We start from the raw sequence: 27,575 nt of genomic DNA, 5'->3' as shown, positions 1-27,575 counted from the left end.
AAGATGAAGGGTCATCTAATTTGTGCTTTTTAACTTATTTCCTTTCTATCTTGAAATTTCTGTCTTATGTCTCTTTGCCTTTGGTTTTTAAGGCTAATACCTACAATTATGTCTCAATCAGCTTTGTCTTGTGTACCCATGTCCTTTGGCACCTTGCTACATTGTTAATAACTTTCCTTGAAAACTTCAGTATCGCTCCTTCCAATGGATCCTTCACTTCAATCTCTAATCATACTCAGGTCTCCATCTCAAAATGCCATTTAAATAGAAGGCAAGACCATTCTTTCACCCGGTTGTTCAGACGCAGGAGTCACTGATTCCTCTTCAACTTAAACCCCACATCTAACCCATCTGCAGGTCCTGTTAAATCCTACCCCAAACATATCCCTATCTCATCAGTTCTCACCATTTCTATTACTACTAGGACTCCAGTCCAAACCACCACGATCTCTTAAGAACAAAAGCCTATTAACCGGTCTCATGCTTTTCCTTGTCCTCACCTCCCACAAAATGTACTGTCCACACATCAGTCAGGGTGTTCCTTTTAAGATATAAATCAGATCATGTATAACTCTCTAATATAGAATTAAAAAATCTATAATCCTTACGCCAACTGACAAAGTCCCACATGACATGATGATGCCTCCTGCCTATCTTTGATTTCTTTTTCTTTTTTTTTTTAGACAGAGTTTTACTCTGTCACCCATGCTGGAGTGCACTAGCATGATCACAGCTGGCTGCAGCCTCCAACTCCTGGGCTCAAACAATCCCCCTGCCTCAGTCTTCCAAGTAGCTGGGACTACAGGCATGTGCTACCTACCATGTCCAGTTAATTTTTTTATTTTTTGTAGAGATAAGGTCCTGCTGTGTTGCCCACACTGGTCTCAAACTTCTGGCCTTAAGTGAAACTCCTGCCTTGGCCTCCCAAAGTGACAGGATTACAGGTGTGAGCCACCTACCTCTAATTTCATACTACTTTCCCTGTGGCTCACTAGCCTCCATTCAATATGTCAAGCTTCTTTCCACTTTAAAAACTTGGCATTCTCTACTGTCACTGCCTAGAATTCTCTTCCTACTTATTGGCTGTCTTCTTATCTTTCACACTGTCAAAAAGCATCTCTAAAATAGGCCTTTTCTATCACACAATATAAATTTCCATGTAGATACAGTCTTTCATGTTATAACCTATTTTTAATTCTTTGCATAGTATTTATCAGAGTTGCTATTTTTCTCACTTATTTTCTTATTTGTTTCTTGACACCTACCTCTGCCCACCTGCCTCCATTAAAATTAAGTTCCATGACAATAGTAATCTTGTCTTATTCTCCACTACACTTGGCATAGAGCAGGCACACAATAAATACTTGCTAAAATAAATGAATGCATGCATGCATGAATCAAATCCTAAAATATGATAAAAGTCATAATGAAATTCCCAAATTCTCTTGTCCCTGCAAATTCACCTTATGGTCTTATTTATTCCTTTCCCCTTATTTTTAAACTTCTTGGGGGGAAAAACATAACTCACCACTTTCATTTTTACAAGATTTTCCATTCATTTATTCCTTAACTCCCTGCAATCTGATCTCTATCCCTATATCAGAACTCTAATAAGAGTTTTCTTGAAGGTTACCAATGATTCCTAGAAAATGTATTCAGTGCACTTTGCTCAGTTCCTAATATTCCTATGCAGCTTTGTCACTTGGCGCCAGCTGATGACTCTGGAGTAAGATGGGTCTAGACTCAAAACCTAGCTCTACCACTTATCATCTACGTGACCATGGGAAAGATACTTTATCTTGCTAAACCTCAGTATTCTCAATTAACAAATGGGAAAGAGTAGTATCTATTTAACAAGGTTGATATGATGATGAAATGAATTAATACATAAATATCAATATATAAAGCACAGTGCCCAGCATATAGCAAGAGCTCAACAAATGGTGGCCATCACTATTGCATTAATAGTTTCATCTATAATCACGGCTTCAACTATGGCCTCTATGTAAAGGTGGTTACATATGTAACTGCTCACCCGTATCTTCAGTTTCCTGGACCAAGTCTGACATCTCAATCTCTGTATTTCTGAAACTAAATTTATCCCACTCCCTCTTAAATCTATTATCTTCTATGGTTCTTGTTTCATTTGAAGCCCTACCATATTCCCAGACTTCTAGGCTCCAAATCTAAGACTCATCTTTGATGTTCCCCCTAACTACTCACTATCTAATCTCTTCATTTAAAAAAAAAAGTCATATGTCAAAGGCATGGGCACCAGAGTTGACAGCTGCCTGTTAGACTTAAAAGCACAATTTATAGAACCTTACATTTCTAAATTGTAATTAATTCAAAAGCGTTTACTGAGAGTCTACAACATGCCAGGCATTGTTCTAGGTACTTGGAACACCACAGTAAACAAGACAGACTAATTAACACTCCTGCTCCTGTAGATCTGATATTCTAGAGTGGAGAACTAGGCCTCTCTTCCCAACTCCAAGAAAAGTAACCAGAAATCAACCAACATATATGAGTTAATTTGGAAATTATGGTAACTCAGTTTCCTGTATCCTATGTAGAATAAGTACTTAAAAATGAATACTGCATTTGTGCCTCTAGCTGAAAACATATAAAACTGCCTTGATCATCTTCAGAGGCAATCCAAGGAAAAGAATACTCTTAATCTGAGTGTGCCTCTTTCTGGAGCACTTGCTTCCCCCTTTCTGTCATTCTATTGAGCTGTCAATTTTTTCTCTTTATTTCTTCCTCTTTCTGAAAACATTTAAAAATAATTATTGGTTCTAATTATTGAACATAATTTGGTTATTTTTAATTTCAAAAATGTCAGAGCCTCTGCACTAAAATGCAAAGTAGCTGGAAAGGAATATTCTTATCTTATATATTCTTCACTACATTTAACAAACAGAGTGCCTTGTATATAGCAGATAATCAATCCAGTTAACTGAACAGTTTTCACTGTTCTTCCCTCAACATAATACTTAACAGGTTTCTTTTTCTCCCTTCTGTTCAATGGCCCTAGATAAGTGGAGGGACTCCACCTCAACTTATAGGCAGCTCCTTTAACATGTTCTTCCCTTATTTTTAGAGGCATAATTGAAAATTTGAACCCCAGGTATTCTAAGTTCCAACAACAGTAACTGTATCTTTTCCAGGAACAGTAACCATGTATACATTGTTATATAATCTGATTTATTTCAGTTCACAGATGAAGAACTTTTAAATCCAACTTTGGTAAACTTTATTTTATGGAAATGTTTCAAATCCCATTTTACCTGGTTGACTAGAACCAGATCAGAAAGAAGTAACATCTCTCAGAAAGAAGTAATTTTTTCAGAGTTTCTCAGATTCCCTAACACTCTGAGTAAGAGGCCAGTAATCCAAAGTCAGAATAGAATCTATATGGTAACAGAGTAAAGATAAGATACTGCTGCTGTCCCCTATAAAGTTGTCCTGTTTAACACCAGTGACTTGAGAGTGTATCACGGTATTAAAACTTTTCACTTAAAATTAGTGTTCTTTTTACACAGGAGAAACAACACATAAAATTGTAAATAATGTGTCATTATATTCTAGAAAGCCTAAATCAATCAAACAAATATATATAAATTATTTTTATAAGCCAAATTCTAAAGAATCATTCTATTTAGGTGATATTTCTAGAATTATAACTTGAACTAGAAGATAAAAGCCTCTAAAATATAGTATTCATCAGGCTGATTTCTTTAATAAAAGTGTATAAAAAATAACAGATCCTCTGAAGTTTGACATTTCAAAAAAATAATTCAGATGTTTTACAGGTTTGCTGTTATTCTTAAAGAAATTTCTTCTGACATTCCCAATTTGACAAAAAAGTTAGCACAGTTCTTATTTTAAGACATTAAAAAAAAAGGCAACTGGGCCGGGCGTGGTGGCTCACGCCTGTAATCCTAGCACTTTGGGAGGCTGAGGCGGGCGGATTGCTCAAGGTCAGGAGTTCGAAACCAGCCTGAGCGAGACCCCGTCTCTACCAAAAATAGAAATAAATTAATTGACCAACTAAAAATATATATAGAAAAAATTAGCCGGGCATGGTGGCGCATGCCTGTAGTCCCAGCTACTCGGGAGGCTGAGGCAGTAGGATCGCTGAGCCCCGGAGATTGAGGTTGCTGTGAGCTAGGCTGATGCCATGGCACTCACTCTAGCCTGGGAAACAAAGCGAGACTCTGTCTCAAAAAAAAAAAAAAAAAAAAAAAAAAAAGGCAACTGGACTCCAGTTTTACTGTCAGAATTTAAGGGGGCTTTCGGGGGAATAGCACATAGGTAAGTGTGAGAGATAAATAATGGTTCATTTCACAGGTGCCTGCCAAACCTAACTCTAAAAGACATCATTCTCACAGACTTTAGAGTACAGAGACAACACATAGGAAGTATCTTTATAGTCAATGATGTTTAAAAGCTAATTAATATACTTTATAAATATAATAAATTCATACAAATTAGTTATTCTACTATCTTCCTAATTTCTACTTGGTTTCTTGTAAGCATGGTTACCAAGTGCACAATAGAGGCTTAATATATTACCCAAATCTCCATCTATCCAATAAATGTATTATAAATATTAAAACATTATATATTTAATTTATATACTCAGCTTTTTCTAAAAGGCACCTATAAGAAAGCACACTAACAAATGAGATACAGTTGAAAGAGTAATTTCCAAAGGGTTTACTAAACCTGTGCTGGGGTACACATGTACAATATGAAACCAACTTTTTTACATATCCTAAAAAATATAGCTAGAGTTGATATTCCAAAAGATGACCCCAAAGCACAGTGACATTCTTACTTTGTCAACAAAGACAAACCAAAATGAATTTTCAATTTAATTTTCACTTACAGAGTAAGTATTAGAGTGTTATTTCCTTTGAACATTCCAGTCTTTAGAGATGTTACCATTAATGTTATTGTAAAAGAATATCAAAATAAATTCATAATGCTGATTTATCCAGTGATAACTAGACAAGGAATTTCCTAAACTAAACTAAAGGAGATGAACTGGAATTTGAAGTAATAAAGGGATGTAACTCCACCTCTCTTTTGCAGATTGCAGTACCCCAGAAAACTATGAATAGAAAGACGTGATTGGAATAGTTACTTGATTTTGATCCTTGTTAGTAACTCTGTAATTTCAGATAGAAAAGACTGAAACTAGTTTTAGAAATGTTTTAGAAAGGTCAGCATTCACAATTAGCAAAATTGAAAAGTGACTGAGACATGTTATCTACTACTCCTCTTTTAACCACGTATGTATGTTTTATTACCATCTCAAAACACATGTCTAATTCTTTTTGTATTATCATCACCTGTGTTTGTACTTCTGATGCTTTATCAGCTAAAACATCAGAGTGTTTATTACAACAATTAATATTATTCTTTCATTTTCCTCAACAGAGCCTAGATGCACCAACATGTCTGCACTATTTGTCATTCTGCCCTTTTCTCCCCTGGTTGCTAAGAATCACATAATTATTTAGAGTCAAACCAAAGGCTGTCCCTAACTATAAGAAATTTCCAAACAATCAGGAGTTACACTATATACCGTGTAAAATAGTTTTTCGGTAGCATCCTTAATTATTTGTCTTCTTCCCTCTAGTTACAGTTACCTCTCAGCTTTATAGGATCAGATTCTCAGTTGGCACTGAGCTCAATGGAGTGGTGCTACAATGAAAAACACAGGAACAACGGAAATAGAGATTACCACTATCTGCTGCCAGTGGTACATTTTAAAACCTAATTTTGGTGCTCTTCATTTGCCAAGTAGAAACACATCAAAACAGGATAACTGAATTCTTCCTTTCTCCTTAGCTCCCATCCCTAACTAAACTCTACTTTTGAATTATTTTTCAAATCTTTTCATTTCTCTTCATCTCCACTACCCATCACTCTTCTCCTGCTATAGACTTGATAGCTATGTGCCTGACTTAGTCCCTTCAATGCTTGTCTCCAATGAAAGTCATCTTTAAAAAACAATAATCTGATCAAGTTGGTACCCTATCTAATTCTCTTTATGACTACCCAATATCCTCAGAATAAAGTCCAAATTTAGTAACAAGACCTGTTGATTCTTCATGATTTGCTTCCTTCTACCTCTTGGTTTTATTTCTCAATAACACCAGCTTGACTGAAGATACCAACTCCTCAAGGTGTCTCTCTCTCCTCCATACCCTTAAGCACACTGCCTTCTCTGCCTGGTATACATTCCTCTCTTGCCCCCTACTACCTTCTTCTGCTGATTAACTCCTACTGATTCTTCAAGTCTCCATTTAGATATCACTTTTCCCAGGAAATCTTGACCCACTAAATCCAGGTTAGGTGCTTTTCCTCTATAATCTCCTAGCACCTTGTGCTGTCTCCACCATGAACCCTGCCTGCTTGTCAGCCTCTCCAGTGACTGAAAGCTCCATGGACACAGGCCCCATGTCTCTGTATTCTTCCTTTCATTCAAAGAACCTAGAACAATGCTTAGCACCTACTAAACAGTTATATAACTATTTGCTGGATAACAGCCAAGAAACTGAATGTTGTAGGTCTAAGTTTCCCATCCATATTTATTACCAATGATTCTAAGGAGGAACAGAAAGGGGCATAGTTGATTCCCCTGAGGTTTTCCAGAATGCACACAGGCCAAGAATAGATTCAAATAAAGCCTTTACATAGCTGAATATTATTCTTAGTCTCTTGATTGGGAAAATTTTATCAAATGTATAGCTGTATCCTTCTGCTTAGTGAATTAACATTATTTCACTAAAGAGACAAAATAAAATTAGGAAAATTCCATTTAGCAATGTTTTTTTAAATTGTACTTCTATACTTCACTTCCCAGAGATAGATAAAAATACTAGTCAAGTTTCTTAATTTGCAAAAATAATATATTCTACTTACTTATTAGCACTTCCTAAGCCCCAACTTCTATGCAAAATACTTTTTTAAAATTAAATTTTCACAACAAAACCACAAGGTAGAGGTACTAGTAATATCTTCAATTTACTGATAAAATAATCTCAGGCTCAGAATTTGAACTCAAATCTGACCCCAGAGCTTAACCACAATGTCACCAACTCAGTAACTTTTATGTCTGGTCTGTTACATAATAATTCTGGAAAGGCATGGAGTTCAAATTTAGACTCTGCTAATAGTTTCTATTAAAAGCACAACTGAAATAACAAATATCTGAAGATCTTTCTGTAGGTCAAAAATTAAAAGAGGTTTCATCTTGGATGTCAGCTCTCAACAGCCTGGAATGCTTCTGAGTGCTGCACTGAGAGCAATGGTCAGTTCCATGGAAAAGAGTACAGTGACAGATTAGAGAAGAAAGCCTACGTCCAGAATGGCTCATTTTAGGTAACTGCTGATTCTGTTTCTGAATATCCTAAATCTATACCACATTTCATTACCACATAGCTATCTATTTGTCATGAAAATCTCTTTCCTGAAAAACTATTTGATGATACGCCCTTAGTACTTGAGCATAATTTTTTTAATTGCCAAACAAAATCTTCGCATTTCCTGCAAAGTCAATGCTTGAAACCTATTCAAAAGGTGGTTTAATGACCACTGCACAAAGAGCCATAAGGCGAATTCCTCTCAGACTTTTGTATTAGTAAAAAGTTTTTTCCTTATCTCTTCCCTTTATCAGACAATGGGAATCATAGACCATATTGTTCTCTTTCTGTCTTTGTTCAAAATAAAATATGGTATTCAATTATAATAATTATATTAGCTCAGATTTTAGGCACTTTTCTTTCCTCTTATTATCATTAGTTTTAATTTACAATTCCGTAATAATTTTGAAAGTGTATGGACTATAAATTATAAATAAATTCAGTATTTTGGAATAGGACAAGATTCAGACATGATCCTATTTAGGCTGACAGTAAATTTTTCATGAAAATCAAATGTTTTAAATGTTCATCATAACAGGTCAGTTAATATTATAAAATATATTCATTCATGAAGTCCATGAAAATATTATATTCATTTTTTGTTTACCTATGTGTTTACTTTATGTAATACCAGAATTCTAGTTAAGTAAAATTGATCATTTCTTGAATATTAGAATGAAATTAGATGTAGTTTCCATAGGCAGAAAAGTTTTAGAGAGAAATGAGAAATGAGCAAAGTTTAAATACCTCTGTGAAAACATGTGAAACAACAGAACATGAAGTACTGGAGTAACTAAGCCAACAATCAAATTTATTTACCCTTGACAGTGCAAAGGGATTCCATGAGCCACCTTTGGGAATCACATGAGAGTAAAAAGAGGCTAAGAAAATAAATTTGTGGCAATGGTACAGAAGTGGTAGGAAAGCTTTCTAATATTGCCTTAATTGTTGCAGATTTTTCTGAGCAAAACACTTCCTATAATACATACACACAAACTTAGAAACACGTAAACATATACAGATACATACCCAATTCAGTTTGTGTTATGCAAATTGAGTATAATTTGCTCAATTAGCTTTTCCAATGATATGAATTGAGGTCAAAAAAGTATTACAATTCAGGCATTATTGCCTTTGAGTCCTTCACTCTGGACTCTTATAGAACTATTTATATATTTCTATCACATATTACTGAAAATTCCACAAACTTCAAAATTCTACAAAAATATTTGGTTACATAATTTAAATTACCTCTAAAATTTAATGGTGAGAAAAACATGAGAGTTCATAAGATTTAATTATGAATTAATTTTTAGAGTTCAAATCAAGAAAGAATAAAATCCAGAGTATAAATCTCTTGATTAAATATATATATAAAGAAAAATGCAAACTTGATAAAACATAATGGAAAATATTCAAGTGAAAATATATAGAGAAAAAATAAAAATATAAAAAAAATTCTAAATTAAAATGTATTAACATTTGTTATTGCAATAATTTTAAACTAGCTTTTATAATACCTTAAACCAGTATTTTAAAAGATATAAGAGACTTAGTAATAATAATTTCCCTATTTCTACAATACACATAAATGATTTAAATTTAGTGAGCATGGGAGGGCAGAGTATCGAAACTGTCTCTAAGTGTGTAAAAAAGGGACAAATTACAAATAAAGGACTGCTTTAAATTTATGCAAATATCCAATTTATTGAAGGGAGTATTTAAGAAATACTTGTCATTAAAATTATTTTCTCCATCTGATATTTTCTACAAGTATAAAAGCAAAATATTCTATTATAAAATTTAGGGACAAGTTTATTTGACCAATTAACCAGAAAGTACATTCTGATATTAAGGATGAAAAAATATATCTATTTAAGTGGCTTAAGTTTGAAGGAGGCAAAATCAATGTAAAGGAAAAGATTAAAAAATGTCATATTACTTAAGCAGTAGTCCCCAACCTTTTTGGCAACAGATACCATTTTCATGGAAGACAATTTTTCCATGGATGGGAGTAGGGGAGAGCTCAGGCGGTGACTCAAGCGACAGGGAGCAGCTGTAAATACAGAGGAAGCTTCATAGATGAAGCTTCGCTTGCTCTCGCCTGCCGCTTATCTCCTGCTGTACAGCCCGGTTCCTAACAGGGCACAGACCAGTACCAGTCCACAGCCCGGGCCTTGGGACTGCAGACTTAAAGCATTAAAAAAGACTGAACTTATTATTGTAAAATCAAGTTTAACATATATTTCAAGTAACAGTTTTTCTAATCTGTTTGAGTATGACTTAAATATTGTTGTATATACTTGCAAAAATAAAGAAAAGCAAAATCTTGGTGGTCTTCCTAGACCATGTTAATTTGTTTTTGTAGTTAAATAACAAAGGATAGAATTATGGATAGAGTTCAGCAACAAACTTTCCATTAGGATATGTAATCATGCCATGAGTTCCAAAAAAGGGTTAGTTGTATAAATTTGGGAAATAATCACTCATGCAAAAATCAGAAAATACCTGTACCGAGCCACCATGTCTGTCTGCTGCAAGGTGAGCTCTCAAATGGTGGGGATTTGCCTGCTGGGAGTCCCAAGCTGCCCTGTGGTCTGCCGACTGCCATTTATTTAATGCATATGGCATGCATGGAAGAAGAAAAACCCAATATGTTAAACATCTCATCCTTATAATATATAAAACAAACATATAAAAGGAAATTTAAAATATCCTTACTATTCTGGATCATAGGTATAGTTATCTTTGCATGTGGAATATGGAGAGATTTTCAACTGCCAAATTGTGTAATGATCAATAATAAAAATAAAATAGAACCATAAAATTTTAGAAGTAAAAGGACTTTAGAAATCATAGATTTCACACTCTAACTTTATAAATGAAGTTAACAAAGAATTAAAAAGATAAAAATGACATGCCCAAGAAAGCACTCCAAATAAGTCATGAGCACTCTAAAAGGCCATCCACTGTATTTTCTTATGGTACAGGTCCCAACTGGTTTTCTGATAAGGAGATATTTTTAAGAAGATAAAAATGATCATCCTTAAATAACTGTGCTTGAGATCCTAGAAAAATTTTCTCTCTTGCTTAGTCCCATTTCTGATTGTGAGCATAACATGAGAAAACAGAAAAAAGAGAAGCAGAATACTATGAGAATAAGACCAAACAAACAAACAAACAAAAGTTTTTTAAAAGTGACAATCCTACACATGTGAATCCCTTTGCCTCCTTGATCTCTTTTTATCTGGTTCAAATTAAGGAACCCATTTCTATGAAATAGGCTAAAAATTCTTAATGTTTTCAGATCTGTTGGCAAATCTACATGGCAATGACCACAAACATAATAATCTACTAGTAGAATTAAGAGTAGTTTCTTAAGAGAGGTCAATTTCTATGTTTCAAGAAAATGTGAACAGCACTAATCAAAAGAAGGGAGAAGAATACAAGTTTTATTATGTGTTTGGTTCTTCATTAGTTACTTTATATGTGTTATTTCATTTTGAGATAGATAGTATCATCTCACATCTTACCAATGAAGACATTGAGATGTCAAGCACTTCCCTAAGGTCACAAAGCGAGCAAGGAGTACAGCAGAAATCCCAACTCAGAGCCTACTATTCTTGTAATAATAAATACTACCTAGCTCCTTACCACAATCACATATATTATAAAGCCTTCAGTGCTCTTTTCTTTCTTTCTTTTTCAAGTAAAATCAAGAAAATCTTGCCACAAATTACCAAGCACATTGTGCTACAGGGAGCCTAAGCAGATTAGTGGCCGGAGCAACCTTTTAGGGGAGAGATGTTAAATTCAAGTAGACACAAGAATAGATGATCTTGCACTAAGCTTTCTCAATTAAATTGTACAATCCAAAATTATATACTCTGTGGCATGAAGTATGTCATCAAAACAATTATGATAATTCTCTAATGTCTTTTCATGAAACATTCCAAATTCATAACCAGAATTTAGCAGATTTATAGCTTAAATTGAAATAAATTATTAATAGATAAAATCAAATCTAGATAAAAGAATAAAAATAATGCTAAAATTGACAAAAATATCCAGGGCAATAGGCAACATTTTAGAGTCATGGAACTCTCTAAGAATATAGCAAAAGCTATGCACCCTCTTCTCAGACTAAACAATTAAACATGCCCATCATTTTATACAGAATTTCACGATGCCCTAAACTTCAACCTACTGACCTTAAGGTTACCATTTATCTAAAGACACTACAAAGATTTCAGTCATTTGAAAGAATTAGCCTTAATTTCCTCTGGGATTTTGAACTGTGGGTTTCTCCTAAAACTTTACTGGTTCATAGATATTTAAGAAGAGTTTGATCTAGATACATAACCTTCTTATCATGACGAGAATCTGTATATACAAGTCTCAAATTAAACATATAGGTCTATCCTAAAGGATTTCCCCACATTTAATTCAATAATGACTGCACAAATAAAATATGGTTCCCACCCTCAGTAAGCTTATAATATAGCTAGTAAGACATGTCCAAAACATGTAGAAAATTAAAAGTCTAAAATATGTAATTTATAATTTAATTCAACAATAAAAGAAGAATTCCATTTATTATAATACCTAACAGGTCAAATGAAGAACTTCAGAGAATACCAATTATTAATCTTCTTCCAAGTACATTCAAGAAACTAACTCTGGTTTATAAAACACAAACTCAAGTCTCAACTTCTGAGCCATTTCTTTCTATAGACAGCATCTTATCAGAGTACTCAAGTTAAAAACTAATTTTAATTTATATATGAATTTACATATAAGGCCCTTTATTGTCCCAATTGTTCTAAGTCAAAATTTTAAAATTAATCTTTTAAATTGGCTATACTTTACAGCATAATATAATATTGTTAAATACCCTCTAAAGTATAGCATTTTATTTTACTATGGTTTTTAAATAAGCAGTGTTCTTGCCTCTGATTTTCATTTCTTGTTTAGCCTTCGCTCATACTCTGATGGAATACACAATATAAAAGTAAAAAAGGAGAACATGTTATCCTTTTCCAAAACTCAGGGTGACAGCAAAATTTTTAAATTAAAGACATCTTCAAAAAACCTTCTTTTTACAAAAAAAAAAAAAAAAATGAAAACATTGCTCAAAAATTTCAACAGCTTTCTATTCCTTTACCCAGGAAACATGAACCATGCACTCTCAACCAATCTTCCATGCCTTGTATCAAACTTACTCTCTGCTCCGTGTTTAATCCTTCTCTACCTACTCTCTGCTCCAAGCAAATTGGACCACTTGCAATTCCTCAAACCAATTCTACATTTTTAAACTTATGTTTCATATTTTATACTGTTCACTATCCCCAAAATGCCCTTACTCCTTGATTTCTCTTTAAAAATTCCATTCATTCTTCAGGTTTATCTCAAAAGCCACCTTTTCCTTAAAATCTTTATAGATCCCCACATATGATCTTTCATGACACTTTATTAATACTTTATATAATATACCTTATTCTGCTTTGAAATGTAGTTATTTGTGTATTTATTGTAATAAGCATGATAATAATGACACCAGTGACAAGAGTTAGAATTGAAAGCTTATTATATGCTAGGAATTAACATGCATTATTTTCATTTTACAAATGAGGAAATTGAGGCTTTGGAAGATTAATTTGCCGAGGATCAAGCCACATCCATGTATGTCTGACTCTACAGTCTGGGTGAGTTCATAACTGCAATCTTGCTTTTAGCCACTTGTCACAAAACCATTTCTTATAGGTTATACTGTCTTCTTTACTTCTACATATCTACAGTGTGTAAAATAGTAGTTTGTAAATAGCAGAAACTCAATAAACAATTTACTGAACTAAATTAGACTATAGTAAGATCAAGTACTCTTACAATTCATTCCAATATAATATCTAAATAGTTTCATACTAATCAAATATCAAATATTACTCAAAGTTTACATGAATTTATACCATTAATTAGGAATTTATGATTAAACATTTTAATGTTATTATTAAACTAATAAATAGTAAAATTAGGAGAAATAGTTTATCTATTAAAAATGTATGTATTTTTAATCCTTCAATCTGCTTTATTTAAGAAAAAAGTATGTGTTTCAATACTGATACAAAGTAAGATATTTCATATCTAAAAGAGCAGCAAACCTGGTTTTTGGATTGTTGCATTTTATCTCTGTGTTGATGTGCTTCTCTGTTTGATGACAGAGCAGGATCTTGCTGAACTGCACCCACTGGAGTAGGCTACAATACAATAAAAATTGGTATCGATACATTCCACTTTAGAAATCTTATTTAAAATCATTTATTTAGCTGCTTGAAAAAAATCAAGGAAAAAATAAAAGACACTGTTAAGTAAATTAAGGCTTTAAGAAAAGATACCATTCTCAAAATACATTGTTAAAGCTAACAAGGAAAAACAAAGAGAATATACCTACTTTTTAAATGTTTTTAAATATTTAAATACTTATAAGTATTTATATTTATAAAAGACCTGCTAATACTGTCATTACTTTTAGGTTACGTTTTCATTTCAAAACAATAAAAATATATTTGGTTATGTCCCTCATTTCCAAAGTTAATGTATAAATAGAATAAATTATTTTTAAAAAATTAAGTTTAAAAAAATTCAAATTATTTTCAATATTTGACTCAGAGAAAAATTATTAAAATTTTTAATTTTCATCAATAAAGGTAATAAGTACTAAAGTATTAAAGTACTGAGACTATTATACAAAAGAGTATCTTTGACATTAAGAACTAAATCAGGATAAAAAGTTCAAAATAACTCATCACTCTAAAAAGCAGAGAATCCAAATGTAGGACTTTTACAAAATTCAAAGAATATTATTACTACCTGAAGAAATGTCCCCCCCAAAATAATAAAATGAATCCTTTAAAAAAGTTATTTGTTATCAACTCTTTTAAGTTGAAGGATTTGTACTGCTAAAAGGAAGACAAATACTACAGTCTTATTGCATAGCATAGAGGAGGGGACCCCAACCTATGGTGAGTTGTATAATTACTTCATTATATATTACAACGTAATAACAATAGAAATAAAGTGCACCATAAATGTGATGCGCTTGAACCATCCCGAAACCACTCATCTATCCTCCATCCCCCACCCCAGTCCATGGGAAAATTGTCTTCCATGAAAATAGTCCCTGGTGCCAAAAAGGTTAGGGACTGCTGGCATACAGTACTCACCAACTGTTTACCAATCCAGTCATACTCATAATCAAACATATATCCTTTTCGATCAAACAAGTCAGTAAAAAGCTTTCTTAGGTAGTCATAGTCTGGCTTTTCAAAAAAATCTAGCCTTCTTACATAACGAAGATATGTTGCCATTTCTTCTAGAAAGAATACAAAAATTATTTCAATATACTTCTATTATACTCAATAATAAAATTATTTAAATGTCTAAAAACATACCATATTATAAGAACATAGAAAATTTAAAAATTCTACTGTAACTTAAAATTTTCTAAGTTTAATTACAACAAAATAAAAAAGGGGAAAAGAAAGGAGGAAAGGAAATAGAGAAAAAAGAAAAAGGTGATGTTTAGTTTAACAACCAATATTTTTGCTTCACTTCATTAAGAAAAGCTAAAATTTTTATTTTATAATATTATTTTTAATATCAAGCAGTATTAGAAGTTGAATTAGCAGCTTAATAATACATGATTAATCACAAAGCATCACACTCAGTTCATGAGTTTAAAAATTTATTTAAAATATTGGTGGAAATTGATTTATACAAAAGCACCTGCAATAGCTTACTGGATTTCCTTGAGAACCAGTGACATACACAAACTGATAAATAGAGGATTCAAATTCCTAACCTTGGCTATGAGTGGTATTCCAACAAATTACACTAGCAAAATAAAGCTAAAACAGATCTCAAAAACATAACACAGGAGCACACTGTAAGTCTTCTCTTAATTTCTAGTCATATACTTAATGATTATTTGGTAATAGACAAATCTCCACATATACCTATAATTCTCAAATGTATTATATATATATATATTTTTTTTTTTAAGGTCATATTTTCCAGAAAGAAAAGAAGAAAAAAACTATAAATGCCAACAGGTAAAATGGTGAGCAATTACTGAAACAGAGTGTCTCACCATAAAGGCACAGAAAATCACTATAGTAAGAGATGGCAGGTTATGCCTAGCTGCTTTTCTCTTCCGATTCATTTGCTAGCAGCCAGTAAGTAAGCATGACACCCAGCACAATGGGCAAGAAAAGTGGTACCCAGTGACCTTCCTCACATAGTGACTTTCCCATTATCCACTTGCTAGCTATAATCACCTGGCTAATTTACTTTGGTACCCCCTTTTTTCGTGCCTTTATATAGGCTTCTTTAATCACAGCCAGCCAATATGCCTACACCTTAACTCCTAGTACTATCAACCAATATTTTAATAATCTTCTACTTCTAGATGTTGTAGAAAGAAAAAAACATATAATTAAAGTTTGCTATCACTGAATAACATAAGCAGCCTTGAGAAAGAGCTACCTAGATTATATTGATGATATTATTATTACAACAGTAATGCCAGCAATATATAGGATAACCAGTAAATGTTGAAGTGAGATAGGAACTCAGTCTTAAACCTTCAAATTTAGTTCCCTTTTCATTTAATGTTGCTGCACAAATCACAGCAGGTATTTTAATATATTAACAGTAACATCCTTATTCCTTAATTGATTTAGAATCCAAAAGTAAATTTTGTTGGTTTGAGTTGCCATAAATCTACTTGAAAACAAAATTATATTCATAAATGCATACAGCTCCCCAATATCAAATTAGTCTAAAACTAGAAAGATTTTATTGTAACTTGAAAACTAAACTAAATCATACTTCACACACCTCCTTTGAACACTAAGATGCAAATGACTAACAATGTACACCATAACTTTATAATTGGTATTCTTTAGCAAATGCTTTAAGTTACTAAAATATGTAACTGAAGGAAATATTACTTCAGCTGGTATTAGTCAAGATTATTAAAATATGAGATTTTCTTCCATTAATACCACTTTGCAAAAAAATATACAAATTGTCCCTATGGCTATGCATCAAATGCTGACATCTTCTAAATCACATTTTGAGTTCATTTTTTTAAAGCATGAAAAAAACTGTTTATAAACTTAAGCAATGAAAATTAGCACTTCAGCTTTTTTGTATTTAAGTACATGAATCAATTTGGCATTATTCATTACCTGGAAAATTTTCACATAACACTTCTATCGGTGTAGCTCGTTTTGTATCTCCAATTTTCTGATATCTCTCTTTTAATGTGTCAGCCTAAAACACACACACAAGAATCCTGAGAATGTGGTACTTTTAGACTTATTTAGCTGAAAGAGAGGACCCTAATAAATCTTAACATTTTATGAAATTCAATAAGGTAACACAAAAATAATTACCTTTAAGCCTTGCCAAGGAAGACTGCCTCTCAGAAAATACATGAACATATGACCTAAAGCTTCTAAATCATCTCTTCTACTTTGCTCTGAAATATAAGAACATAAATTTCACTTTTCTCTACTAGATAAAGATGCAAGAATGGAGAACTGATTCTTTCATTATGTATAAACTAATTTCCAAAAGTTCAACATATAAAGACAAAATACAGATCTAGTGACTATAGATGATAAAATCATGTCCCGTTAAATGATAATGTTTTTACATTAAAATTATTGTGTATTTTAAAAATATGCCATTATGATTTTTTAGATGTTATTAGAGATTTATTTATCTGTTTAGATCTCTATTCATGGAAATAAAGGCCATGGGAAACAGGATTCCATGGTCAAATAGAGTCACTGTTTACTACAGCTCTGACTTAAAGATTCAGAACATAACACATTAAAGGTTCTGAGAAGCAGAGTTAAAAATGTTTAACTTTATTTAACACCACATTTCCTAAATTTATATGAGCACAAAACTTCCATCACACATACTCTCTATTAACATTAAAAACAATCAGTATTGTGTATAATATATTTTAAGAAACACTTGTGTTCGACATATACCAGCATTAATAATCCCTCCGCTATCACCAAAAAAATGCCACTTGGACAAATTGTTATTTTCAAGTTGTTGTCTTAGTAACAAAATGTTGTACAGCACATAAATGCATAACAATCACAGACCAAGGCTCAGGGAGACATTATATAAATATTTGCTGACAATGATATTTAAATTTTTTTACACTGAAATTAAATAGTTTAGATTTCCTGATGTTTTAAAATAATATAAAAATGCTAACAATGAAAGAAAAATTAATACTTTACTGAGAGGATGTTTGTGTCCAAGATACTTTATCCAAATGAATAATCATCATACTACTGACTCAGAAAAGCAAACTTCAATGTATGTATCTGAACTAGGGTGAAAGGGTAAGAAAAGGTTTTAATTTTTACTATGTGTATTGTCAAAACATTCTATACTTCTATAACACTTGCTATAGTTTAAATATATATGTTTGTGTAACTATTATTTAATCAATAATGCAAGTTTCAAGAGAGCAGATGTCTCTTTGGCTCATGAGCCTCAGGACTTAGTGTGATGAGTGGCACAGAACAGGCACTCAATACACATACTACTGAAATAAATAAATAGGGCTGGGTGCAGTGGCTCCCCTCTGTATCCCAACACTCTGGAAGGCTGAGGGAGGACTGCTTGAGGCCAGGAGTTAAAGACCAACCTGGGCAATATAAGAGAGACCACCATCTTTACAAAAAATTAAAACTTTAAAAAAAAGAAAGAAAGGAATATTTGAAAATATATATTATTAAGTATATGTCCCTCTTCTATAAGCATAGGGAAAATATGTAGAAAAATATGCATCAAAATTAATAGTAATTAGGGCTATGAGATTAAAGAACTAGAGAAGGGACTTCAACTCAAAATTCACATTTCACATAAAATGTAGCAAAATGGACAATTTTTCTTTTCTTTCTTATACTTTTGTAATAAAAATGTAAAGATATGCTATTAAAATTAGCTAACTTTTCTAAAATAAGTAAAGTGGACTTAAAGTTTATTTTAAATTCACTAATGAAAGTGGGGATACGAATAACATGAATAAAACTAGTAATTGTAATGACTTTTACAACAAAAATTTCACTTCATTAGGTTCTGAGAGTCTTAAGAAAGAAAAGCCATGCAAAGAGAAAATTATTTCTGAACCTCAGCTGAGAATCCAAATCACCTCTAAAACTTTATAAAAACTCGGATGAGCAGGCCTACTGCTAGCAATTGATTCCTTGGGTATGAAGTGGGATAGAGGAATGTACATTTTAAAAGCTTAGCAGATGATTCTAAGGTACAGCCAGATTTAATAACTACTGAAAAAGAAACTTCACTGAAGTATAATTAATAACATAAGAAGTATAATTCATAATTTACATATATTAAAATATACCCACAATAAGGGGACAGTTCGATAAGTTTTGGCAACACACACACCTGCAAACCTAATCCCACAATTAAGCTTTTTTTTTTTTTGAGACCAAGACTCACTCTGTTCCCCAGGCTAGAGTGCCATGGCTTCAGTCTAGCTCACAGCAACCTCAAATTCCTGGGCTCAATTGATCCTCCTACCTCAGCCTCCTCAGTAGCTGGGACCACAGACAGGCACCACCACGCCCAGCTGATTTTAGTAGAGATGGGATGTCACTCTTGCTCAAGCTGGTCTCAAACTCCTGACCTAAGCAATCCTCCTGCCTCAGCCTCCCAGAGTGCTAGGATCACAGGCGTGAGTCACCATGCCCAGCCAAGAAGTATTTCTATAATAGTTGAAAAGCTTCTCTTATGTCCTTTGCCTGTTATTCCCTTACCCACACAATCTCCAGCCTCAGGCAACCACTTAATTGCTTTCATCACTACAGATCAGGTTTTTTAATAGAGTTTCAAAAGAACAGAATCATACAGTATAGATTCATGTCTGAAATCTTACACTCAGTGTGTTTTCCAGATTCATCCATGTTGTTGCGTGCATCAGTAATTCATTATTTTTTATTGCTGAGTAGTACAGCATAATATATTTATTTATTCGCCTACTGATGGACGACATTTGGGCAGCTTTCCGTAAGGTTTTCATTTCTCTTAGATAAATCTCTAGGAGAGGGACTGCTACATCATATGGTAAGTGTAGGCTTAACTATATAGGAAAATTCTAAACTGTTTTTCAACAGGACTGTGCCATTTCACCAGCAATGTATGAGAGCTTCAGTTGCTTCAGAGCCTGTCCAACATTTAGTATGGTAAGACTTTTTAATTTTAGTGCCTTTAAAGTCTTAGCATACTATGTTTTAATTTGCATATCACTAGTGACTAATGCTGGTGAACTTCATGTTTTATTTTAATACATATTTTGTGAAGCATTTATTCAAATATTTTGTCCATTTTTGAAATTGGGTGATTTGTCTTAGTAAAAAGATATGAGTTCCATGTATATTGTCTATACAAGTCATTTTCAGATATAAGTTTTCACAAATACTTTCTCCCTCCAAGACTATACCTTGCTTTTTTCTCTTTAGAGTATCTTTAAAAGAACAGAAGTTTTACATTTTGATGAAGTCCACTGCATCAGGTATTTCTTTCTTCTTATTTTTTTATGTCCAATCTAGGAACTCTCTGACTAACTGTACAATCATAAAGATTTTCTTTTATTTTTGTTCTTCTGGAAATTTTATAGTTTTGGGTTCTTACATTTAACTCTATTGTTCATTTTGAAATGTTTTTGTTGTTGTTTGTTTTTTGCTTTGGGGTGTAGGATAAGGGTGTGGATTCATTTTTTTAATATTGATAGCGAGTTATTCTCACACAGTTTCTTGGCAAGACTGTCCTTTCCCCTTGAATTGCTTTTGTACCATTCTCAAAAATCAATTGACCATCTATGTATGAGTTTATTTCTGGACTCTGTATTTTGACCAATTTATCTATGTCTGTCTTCATATCTATACCACCCAAAATAAGTAGAAGAGGAAAATAATAAATGTCAATGACCAGACGATGACCAACAGACAATCAATAGAGAAAAACCAGTGAAGACAAAAGCCATTTATTTGAAAAGTTCAATAAAGTCATTAATACTCTCACTAGGCTAAAAGAAAGAAATACAAATTACCAATGAGAGCAACAAAGGGAGCATCAGAACAGATCCTATAGACATTAAAAAAATACCACGGACCAACATTATACAACAAATTCAACTTAGATGAAATGGGACAAATACCTTGAAAGCTATTAATTACCAAAATTACCTGAAGAAAAAAAAAAGGGAATAGCTCCATATCAGTTAAAGAAATTTAATTTATAATTTAAAAGCTTCCCAATGTATAATCCAAGGCCCAGAAGGCATCACTGGTGAATTCTCTTAAACAGTTAAGGAATAATACCAATTCTACACAAACTCAGAAAGAGTTTGTGTAGAATTGGTTCCCAACTTACTGCATTACCATTACCAAAAACAGACAAAGACATTACAAGGAAACTATAAGAAATATTCCTCATAAACAGACACAAAACCCTTAAAAAGATAATGATGCATCATGACTAAGTTTCATCCTGAGAATGTAAGTTTGATTTAACTTTCAAAAATCAATCAATGTAATTCACCAAATAGAATAAGATATAAACCATATAATCATCTCAGATAGAGAAAAAGCACTTGACAAAACCCAACATACATTGATGATATAAAAGAAAAACTCTCAGAAAACTAGGAATAGAAGGAAACTGCTTCATCCTGACAAAGAACAGCTATAAAAAATGTACAACTAACAATTCTTAAATAGTAAAAGACACTGCTAAGATCAGGAAGAAAACAAAGATATCCACTCTTGCCCTTTCTATTGAGTATTATACTGAAGGTTCTTACCAGTACCAAAAAGCAAGGAAAACAAAATTAAAAGGTATTCAGATTCGAAAGGGAAAAAATACAACTATTTTTCTTTGCAGACAACATGACTATATATGTAATCTACAAAAACTCTACTAGAACTAGTGAGTTTTAGCCAAGTTACAGAATACAAGGTCAGTATATAAAATCAACTATATTTCTATACTAGCAATGAACAATTGGAAATTGAATTTAAAAACCAGTATCTTTACAAAAGCATAAGAAAAAGAAGAAATATGTAGAGATACATTTATCAACATATATGCAAGACATATATTATAGTATACAGTTTAAAAGACTTGAATATAGTATACATAAAATTATAATGATCCCTACAGTAAGACTCTTTAATATGGAGGGGAACTCAGTATAAAAGGTAATTCCGCTTTGAATTACATCCCAGGCAGGCTTTAGTTATCACAGAGCCAACAAGCCATGATCATAAGGTGATCTCACCTATGTGGTTCTATCAGAGAACAGTATTAGTCTCACAATCTACAAGGCACTTAAAAATTCAAGCCATAAATATAAACTAGTGGCCGGGCGCGGTGGCTCACGCCTGTAATCCTAGCTCTCTGGGAGGCCGAGGCGGGCGGATTGCTCGAGGTCGGGAGTTCAAAACCAGCCTGAGCAAGAGCGAGACCCCGTCTCTACTATAAATAGAAAGAAACTAATTGGCCAACTAATATATATAGAAAAAATTAGCCGGGCATGGTGGCGCATGCCTGTAGTCCCAGCTACTTGGGAGGCTGAGACAGAAGGATCGCTTAAGCCCAGGAGTCTGAGGTTGCTGTGAGCTAGGCTGACGCCATGGCACTCACTCTAGCCTAGGCAACAAAGTGAGACTCTGTCTCAAAAAAAAAAAAAAAAAAAATATATATATAAACTAGTAAAATAAACCTACTACTGAAACTCAGTCGGAAATGCTCTTTACCCTCATAATTCCTTCCTTTGTGTTTTTTCTTCAACTGACACATCTGGAAATAAATTTCACCATGTATTAAGTAATAGAAATCATAGGAAGGCTTTCTCTTTGAAACATAGTAACTAATGAACACCCCACCCTCAGGTCATTAGCAGTTCTTTTTACATGAAAAAAAATCTCCCAACAGTAATCTGGCCTTATTAAACCCAGATCACATTTTGTAAAGCACTTAACTACAAAGGCCTGTTTGAAAATGGACATTTTCCCCACAAAGCCAAGAATCATTATAGGAACTCTTGATGTAAGCACCCAAAGAGACTAGAAAGTGACAATCAAAGTCAGGAGTTTGAAACCAGCCTGAGCAAGAACGAGACCCCATTTCTACTATAAATAGAAAGAAATTAATTGGCCAACTAAAAATATATATAGAAAAAATTAGCCAGGCATGCTGACACATGCCTGTAGGCCCAGCTACTGGGTGGCTGAGGCAGGAGGATCGCTTGAGCCCAGGAGTTTGAGGTTGCTGTGAGCGAGGCTGACACCACAGCACTCTAGCCCGGGCAACAGAGTGAGACTCTGTCTTAAAACAAAACAAAACAGAAAAACAATAAAACCAGAATCCTATTCTCATATCTCAACTTTTTTCTCTGTCTAGCACTATTTCCATTTCAATCGAAATTTCAATTGAATTTTAAACAGAAAAATATTTCATTTTTAATTAACTTAAATTTATCAACGTACAAAAAAATATATCAATGCTGCACATGCAAACAGGAAACTTTCTACCATACTTGTATACATTTTCAAAATTAAACTTATTACTTTATTTTCTATTTCTCTTTTTCAAGATGAAAAACAATGAGGTCAAAAGGCATATGAGTTAAACGGAATACAAATACAACAAGAGAGCTCAAACAACAAAAATTCTCCCTCAAGAAAGTTTAAATCATTTCTCATAAACAAAAAATAAAAATTATCTACTATAGGCAAGTAAATGTTTTAATATTTCCTTCTAAGATATTAAAAGTTACTTTCCTTAGCACCCCCCCAAAACAAAAATACATTGCCCTCAAAATTCGTTTAGCTTATATTTTTCAAAATTACATAATAAAGATGGGTTTTTAAAAAATGAGAACACAAATCTAAAGGGAAAAGAAAAACAATACAATTATGCGAGACAATATACAGCAACAAGTCACTACTCACTAGTCCAAATACCTAATCTAGCAATATGAAGAAAACCTAGAAATTAAGAAAAAGGAGTTTTCTAAGCAACTGAACCACATACATTCACTTTAATTCCTAGAAGTTCTCTCGAAATCTAGTATTCTTAGTTTAGATATAATTGCAGTAAATTTGGCTATCAGGTTAAAAGTAGCAATCAAAAGAAGAGAAAATCAAAGTGCTACGCAGTAGGCATACATTACAGTATGTAGGTATACTACATGCAATATCAAAAAGAGAAAATACAGTTGAAAGCCAAAAGAACCACACACAAAAAAAGAATCTATTAAAAAATACAGATAGCATTTTCTCTAAACTTATTTAGATAAAGCTATACATCCTAACACTCTCCAAGTAATCATGAGAATACCACTATATAACAGTAATTATACAAAAAATATGCTATAAAACATGAGTTAAAAACCAATTATGGTCATTGTATGTTTTAAAAAAAGAATTATGTAATACATTTTAAACTGTTAAAATATAACTGTAAAATCTAAATGCATGTTTTTAAACTTTAAAAAGTTGTTTGAGTAGCTTAAGAGCAGGCACTAGGAATTTGGACAATTAACCTAGAAATTAAATTATATAAATCACATCACAGAATGATAGCACAGAAATAAGGCATTTTTTGGAACATCATAATTCTGTGATTCCTTCTCTCCTATTCAGAGTTTGACTACCAATTAGAAGCCTGAAATATCACTTTTCCATGGAACACAGATTTTTTTTTTTTTTGGAGACACAGTCTCACTTTGTTGCCCAGGCTAGAGTGAGTGCCGTGGCATCAGCCTAGCTCACAGCAACCTCAAACTCCTGGGCTCAAGCAATCCTTCTGCCTCAGCCTCCCACATAAGCTGGGACTACAGGCATGCACCACTATGCCCACCTAATTTTTTCTATATATTTTTAGTTGGCCAATTAATTTTTCTATTTTTAGTAGAGATGCGTGTCTGGCTCTTGCTCAGGCTGGTTTCAAACTCCTGACCTTAAGCGACTGGCCTCGGCCTCCCAGAGTGTTAGGATTACAGGAGTGAGCCACCGCGCCCGGCCTCCCAGATTTTTATTAAGACAAGCAACTCCCAACTTATGCCTCAAATCCTAGTCGTTTTATTCTTGAATAATAAATAATAATTTAAAAAACAAAAGAACTGATTTTTATTTCAAAACTACTCACCAAAGAAAAATACACAGTATTTACTGAATCGTAAATAACTACAGTAAGAGAAGACATAAAGAGGGGAAGAAAGTGGTCCAAAGGAAGATTATAAAATAAGGCTCAAAGCAGTTGACAAAAGTCTTAAAAAAAGATGTTAAAAAGCAGACACTTGATCAGATCAGACACAAAAATAACAATTCAACATAACAACACTAAAGAAAGCTTTCCAGGAGGATGAAGATGGCGGATGAGAAACACCGCCAGACAGAGTGTCTCTGCAGAAAAGACAGATTCTAGCAAAATTAGAAAAAAGAAGCAAGAAGACTAGCATACAGCGGACAAGGGCCGGAAGGAGGGGTACCTGAGACCCCAGGAGACTCCACGGGAGGAGGTTGCAGAGGAGAACTGGAAGCTGAGACCGCTGCAGCAGCACGGAGACCAGCGGCAAGGGGAGGTGGATCAGTTACCTTTCCCCTCCCCTGCATTTGGAACTGCTGGTGGGCTCCCCAGCGGGTGGAGAAACCTACAGACACCAGCCCAGAGACCGCTGCCACCAGTGAGGGGATGCGGCACCAGGCTCCCAACTCCCTCGGGGCACCTCCATGTGCATAGACCAGAGCTGCGTGGCAGGCGCCATTACTGCCTCCTTCTTCCCCCTGCCACCCTACCTGCAGCTGCCCAAAGAGACAATATAGCCACCAGCCCGAGGCACCTCCAGGGAATGGGACCTTCCCTTTTGGAATCCTACAGCTAACTAAGGGGAACTCAGACTGTGAGCTCCCTACCCGCCAGCCCTCCCAGGTGCTGCTGGCACTGTGATCCCAGGAGAACGGTGCAACCATGAGGCTGAGAGACACAGACCCAGCCTGGGCTCCCTGTGGGCAAATTGGGACTGGCACTCCTCTCCCAGGTTGGGATATAGTTTGAACTCTGGGACCCAGAGGTCAGACCTGCAGACCAGATCGCGTGCACCGAGGTCTCACATTGCCCGGGGCACAGAAGGGATATATGTGAACAGCCTACTAAGGTGTGCGTGCCTTCAGGGGCAGATCAGCGTCCTAGAGGGCAACCCTCCTCCCAAAAGGAGGCCTTGCGCCCAGCCCAGGTGGTGTTCCTGAGCAGGGAACCTCCCCGCCAGCATCACAGTCTGGGAAGGCCTGGTGGCGTGTGGTCTGGCCTGCTGGCAGAGGCTCAGGAGTAGCTGCGGAGTTGGGAAGAGTGGAAAGAAGTGAGGCCCGCTCCAGACTGCAGGTCTCAGACAGACTCACCGCCACACAGAGATTTTCTGACTGAGCGGGGCTATTCCAGCCACTCTCTGACAGTTTTTCCTGGAAGCAGACAACAGAACTTTGACCCCTGCTAATGGCATTGGGGGTGCCTGAGGACAGGGTTACCCAACCCAGATCCGCCGAGACTCGTTCCTAGACCAGCCCTCATTGAGGGGAAGAAAATGACATAACAGGACACAAGGACAAAAGTGTAGCCTGCTCCTCTATGCAACACCATCTACTGACAGGGAGGACATCCTGCACAGCATTTTCACGGCACCTAAAGACTCATTATACAGGGAGTGGTCGAATCTCACCCACAGACACCACCTACCAGCTCAGAAACTAAACAAGGTGTGTGAATACCCAAAAACCTAAAGAAAAGAAACACAACTGATGGACATGGGAAGAAATAAGCGAAGGAACTCAGGAAATATGAAGAACCGAATGGAAAACACACCCCCAAGAGGAGAACCAGCCCCCTAGAGACAGACACCAATCAAATACAGGCAACCAAAATGACAGAAGAGGAATTTCGTATGTGGATCATAAGAACACTCACTGACCTGCAACAACAACTCAGTAACAAACACAAAGAAACCACAAAAAGCCTCCAGGACCTAGAACAAAAGTTCACTAAAGAAATAGACACAATGAAGAAAAGTTTAACCGAACTCCTGGAAATAAAGAATCAATTCAGGGAACTACAAAATACAGTGGAAAACCTCAAGAACAGGGTAGATCAAACAGAAGAAAGAATCTCAGAGATTGAAGATAACACCCTCCAACTAAATAAAACAGACACAAAGATAGAGCAGAAAAACAAGAGAAAAGAGCAAAGCCTACAAGAGATGTGGGACTATGTGAAGAAACCTAATTTGAGGGTCATAGGGTTACCAGAAGGGGAAGAAGACAACACTCAAGGGTTGGACAAGCTATTTGAAGATATAATAGAGGAAAATTTCCCAGGCCTTGATCAAAATTTCAATATACAAGTTCAAGAAGCTCAGAGGACCCCTGGGAGATTCAATGCAAACAGGAAGATGTCATGACATGCAGTCATCAGAATGACCAAAACATTAACTAAAGAGGCCCTTCTAAGAGCTGTAAGACGAAAGAAACAAGTAGCATACAAGGCAAAGCCAATTCGAATAACACCAGACTGCTCTAATAAGACTTTACAAGCAAGGAGAGACTGGGGCCCCATTTTCACTCTGCTGAAACAAAACAATGCCCAGCCTAGAATCTTATTCCCTGTAAAACTAAGCTTCATATAAGAAGGAGAAATAAAGACATTCTCAGACAAGCAAAGTCTCAGAGAATTCACCAAGACAAGACCAGCCCTACAAGAAGTACTAAAAACAGTGTTATGGCACGGAACACCATAATAAAAACTCACGAATATAAAAACAACCAAACCCCAAAGATTAAAGGCCAGATAATACAATGGCTCAAGACAGAAATCAAAGCAACAACATCCAACCCAACAGAATGATCAGTAATCTAGCTTACCTATCAGTTCTCTCAATAAATGTGAATGGCTTAAACTCTCCACTCAAGAGACACAGGCTGGCTGAATGGATAAGAAAATACAGGCCAAGTATATGCTGTCTTCAGG

The 27,575-nt window shown here is 34.5% G+C and overlaps 1 protein-coding gene across 9 annotated transcripts in view; it reads right to left on the bottom strand.

The window, feature by feature from the left end:
- CSNK1G3 (casein kinase 1 gamma 3) overlaps nucleotides 1-27,575 on the bottom strand; it is a 109,726-nt gene that overhangs the window by 17,020 nt on the left and 65,131 nt on the right. For 3 of the 9 annotated variants that reach the window (XM_012760710.3, XM_020290211.2, XM_020290214.2), the window contains exons 7-11: nucleotides 16,895-16,980; nucleotides 16,688-16,772; nucleotides 14,660-14,808; nucleotides 13,598-13,693; nucleotides 9,948-10,043 (exon numbers count right to left, since the gene is read on the bottom strand). In XM_012760710.3, coding sequence (XP_012616164.1) covers nucleotides 9,948-10,043; nucleotides 13,598-13,693; nucleotides 14,660-14,808; nucleotides 16,688-16,772; nucleotides 16,895-16,980 — 512 coding nt within the window. The remainder of the gene's footprint in view (nucleotides 1-9,947; nucleotides 10,044-13,597; nucleotides 13,694-14,659; nucleotides 14,809-16,687; nucleotides 16,773-16,894; nucleotides 16,981-27,575) is intronic. The other 6 variants (XM_020290215.2, XM_020290217.2, XM_020290213.2 and 3 more) reach the window with 5 other exon arrangements.

Source organism: Microcebus murinus, chromosome 11 (assembly GCF_040939455.1).
Source record: "Microcebus murinus isolate Inina chromosome 11, M.murinus_Inina_mat1.0, whole genome shotgun sequence".
NCBI lineage: Eukaryota > Metazoa > Chordata > Mammalia > Primates > Cheirogaleidae > Microcebus > Microcebus murinus.
This window is presented reverse-complemented; position numbering and strand designations above follow the sequence as displayed.